The sequence below is a fragment of the Gekko japonicus genome, unplaced genomic scaffold, assembly GCF_001447785.1.
Source record: "Gekko japonicus isolate JY-2015 unplaced genomic scaffold, Gekko_japonicus_V1.1 scaffold227, whole genome shotgun sequence".
NCBI lineage: Eukaryota > Metazoa > Chordata > Lepidosauria > Squamata > Gekkonidae > Gekko > Gekko japonicus.
This window is the reverse complement of record NW_015164189.1, coordinates 662,043-665,791: the sequence shown is the minus strand read 5'-3', so window position 1 is coordinate 665,791 and position 3,749 is coordinate 662,043. Positions and strand designations below refer to the sequence as shown.

The following is a 3,749-nucleotide window of genomic DNA, read 5'->3' as shown; positions in this document are numbered from 1 at the left end:
ATGGTGTAGGGGGGAAGGTTTCAAGTTTGTTAGGCACTGGGATGCTTTTTGGAACAAAAGGAAGCTGTACAAGTGAGACGGTCTCCACTTGTCCCGAGAAGGAACCAGGCTGCTGGCGCTTAAAATCAAAAAAGGTGGCAGAGCAGTTTTTAAACTGAATATTGGGGGAAAGCCGACAGGAGATGAAAAGTCTCTGGTTCGGGTTGGCTCATCTCAGATAGATAAGGGAGTACCTGTTGCTTTTCTACAGGGAGATGGATTGAAATTGTCCACTGAGACCATGGCTAGTGACATGAACTGCCTGACAAGGTCTCGAGATAGCAAGAGGAAGGTTGCAGGCCTAACTTGTATGGGAAATTACAGCTGTTTCTATACAAATGCTAGAAGTGTCCGAGGTGAAATCGGGGAGCTGGAGTGCTTGGTGTTGGAGGGAAAAATAGACATTGTGGGTATTTCAGAAACTTGGTGGGATGAGGAAAATCAGTGGGATACGGTGATTCCAAGTTATATATTATATTGGAAAGATGGGGGGGGAAGGGTTGGAGGTGGGGTGGCTCTGTATGGCAGAGAGGGTATAAAGTCCAGAAATATTGAGAGGCTAAGAGAATTGGATTCGCTTCTGGAAGTTCTATGGGTTGAAATAGGGGGACCAAAAGAAAACTTAACACTGGGAGTTTGTTATCGCCCACCAGATCAAAAGATAGCAGAGGCCCATCAGTAGATGAGTGAATTAAAGGTCCATCAGTGGCTATTAGCCACAATGTATAGATAGGGGCTCTGGGGCAAGTGATGCTCTGTCTTCTTGGTGCTTGGGGGGGGTCAACAGTGGGAGGGCTTCTAATGTCCTGGCCCCACTGGTGGACCTCCTGATGGCACCTGGTATTTCTGGCCACTGTGTGACACAGAGTGTTGGACTGGATGGGCCTTTGGCCTGATCCAACATTGGCGTCTCTTATGTTCTTATGACCTTAAATTGGAAAATACATTTGTATACTGTTAAAGCTTCTACAAAAAAAACACAATAGGTGCAATTCTGAGATTTTATCACACCAAAGGTGGATCCCTTGTAGATCCAGCAGTAAAATTATTTACTCATAAGTCAATCTCCCATCTTCTTTATGGCGTAGAGGTCTGGGGCTGGAAGGACTACATAATCTCCAGCCTGGAATCAATTCAAAACTTATTCATCAGACGACTCCTTGCCTTGCCCAAGGGGAATCCTGCAGCCCTAATGAGGGCAGAACTTGGTATGCCCTCAGTTAGGGCTCGCGTCCACCTTGCTTTACTCAAATCCTGGAATAAAGGTAATACTGCCTTTACCAACATATTTAGCAAACAGTGCTTTCAACTAATGTCACATAGAGATACATCCTGGTCTACATGTTACAACAACATACTTGCCTACTATTCTATTCCAGACGATTTGTTGGGGGCTCTCAATAGTGCACCAACTTACGAAACTGGATCTATAAATGTGACGTTTTATTGGACAATTTTTACAGTCTCACGATAGATCTCCTTACCTAGTGAATATTACAGCTCAAAATCTCAGAAAGGCACTTACTTCCTTACGTTTTCAGACAATGTTGACAGCTCTACTCACGGGGAGATACTCTCAAATACCGCTCACCTTACGTTCTTGTACATGCAGTGCCTCAGTCCCAGAGGACATTCTCCACTATATACTATTTTGTCCTATGTATACAGCAGTTAGATCTAAATTTCTTTATATCTGCTAACAGGACAAAAATGTTCCTCTGTCACTGACAAGCTAGTTTTTCTATTATTTGACACTGATCCGTTTGTCAGTAATAAAGTGTCTCTTTTCGCCTTCGCCACCAAAAAAATCAAGGCTAAGACTGCAGCTTCAGAAAATTAACCTTTTTATGACCTTTTTAAATAACTAACTGGATTTATTATCTTACCATTTTACTGTTTATAACTGGTCCATATTTATTGGTGCGAAAATTCTTTTTAATCGCTGTTTTACCTGTGTATGATCAGAATTATTTTCCTTTTATTATCCTGATTCTGTATTGTGATGGCCTTTGGCTGTATACACAATAAAATTCTGGCATTCTGTTCATAAGCAAGTAAAGACCGACTTCACCAACAAGCCTACGCTCATGTCTCCCTCAGCATCCAGAACAGAAGCACTTGCCAGGTTTAAAAAAGCACAACTTGCCACTGCTGAGCATATTTGCAGCCACCTGTTTTCAAGTCTTAAGAGAAACGTCATACACAACTGGGTATAGGATTCACAGGACTGTCCTTTTGAATTCTGTCCCCTTACTGCAGTATTCTTACTTGGCCCATTCGGGGTGATTGGCTACGGTTTCATTGATCAAGCTGCTTGTGACTTCAATCATATGCACACTTTCTTGATGCACCTAAGTTCAATAAAGAGAGAGAGGAGAAACGTAAAGGAAAGAAAGGCAACACCACATGACCCTAAACGGTATGTCCTCCATTAACAGAAATCCAATGCCTAGGTTGGTAAATAATTAGAGAGAGCAGTGCTACCATCTGTGCACTTTTGTGCTGCTTCAGAACAGGTTAAGTCCAAGCACATATTGCAGACTAAGCCATCCATGAGACCGCTGGGGGAAAAGATCCATATTTTATTTTGGGAGGGGGGAAAGAGGGGGGGAAAGAGGGAGGGTAGGATTCTGTCTGCTGAACAAGTTTCCAACAACACTACTTCTATAAAAATATTTGAAGACCTTTTTTTGTTACTAAAAATATTTACTATACACCAGCCGAATTAGTTCAAAGGAGCAGACTGTATTTATGCATTGGTGAGACAGAAGTCTAATTATATTAGTCCACGACTAATTTGTATTATCTAACTCAGTCATCTGGAGCAGAGCTTGGATTCAGAACAGAGAGGCACAGCGCCAGATATATTTTGAAAAAGAAACAAAATTAATCTGAAAGATTCCACACATTCTCTTATGTACAGAAGAACTCCACTACGGAAGTAACACCTGCACACAGGAGTATTGGAATCTGCTTTAAACTGAGCCAAACGATTACAGCAACTGGGATGCATAGCCCAAGAGAACCTCCCCTGCAGGTGCCAGAGACTCCCATGCGCAAAACACCTGCTCTGCACCTATGCTAGCCTCTCGCACCAACTACTCCATGCATTTATTTATTTATGTCATCTATTATGGCTTAGCAGCACTTAGTCTGTATTTTAATGCCAACACATTTCTTTTGAGCTCTAGCATAACATTTTGCACGTAGCACATTGTTTTCTTAGCCCAAGCTCATCAGGACTTGGGAGCTAAGCAGAATTGGCCATGGTCAGTACTTGGGTGGGGGACCACCAAGAAAAGACTGGGGTTACTATGCAGGGGAAGGCTTGCCTCTTGCATTGAATACGCCACAGTCCTTGGGGCTGTCATGAGTCAGTTCCAACTTCATTACATGCTCTTTCAAGGTATACTTCTAGGATATGTCAAAAGAACCTATTAATGGGAATTTACACTGACCAAGCCCTGACCTGGATAGCCTACAGTAGCCCAATCTTGTCGAACATAGAAGCTAAGCAGGGTCGGCCCTGGTTAGTACTTGGATGGGAGACCACCAAGGAATTCCAGGGTTGCTACACAGAGGCAGGCAAGGGCAAACCACCTCTGAACATCCCTTGCCTTGAAAACCCCATGAGGGGTCAGCTGCGACTTGATGGCGCTTTCCACCCCCACACTGACCAAGCCTTCAGCAGGGCTACTCCAACAGCAAGT

At 43.3% G+C, this 3,749-nt stretch overlaps 1 protein-coding gene across 1 annotated transcript in view; it reads right to left on the bottom strand.

Moving 5' to 3' along the window:
• Positions 1-3,749, bottom strand: part of TMEM245 (transmembrane protein 245) — an 85,479-nt gene that overhangs the window by 37,041 nt on the left and 44,689 nt on the right. Inside the window, exon 8 of the mRNA XM_015408251.1 lies at positions 2,308-2,390. Coding sequence (XP_015263737.1) covers positions 2,308-2,390 — 83 coding nt within the window. The remainder of the gene's footprint in view (positions 1-2,307; positions 2,391-3,749) is intronic.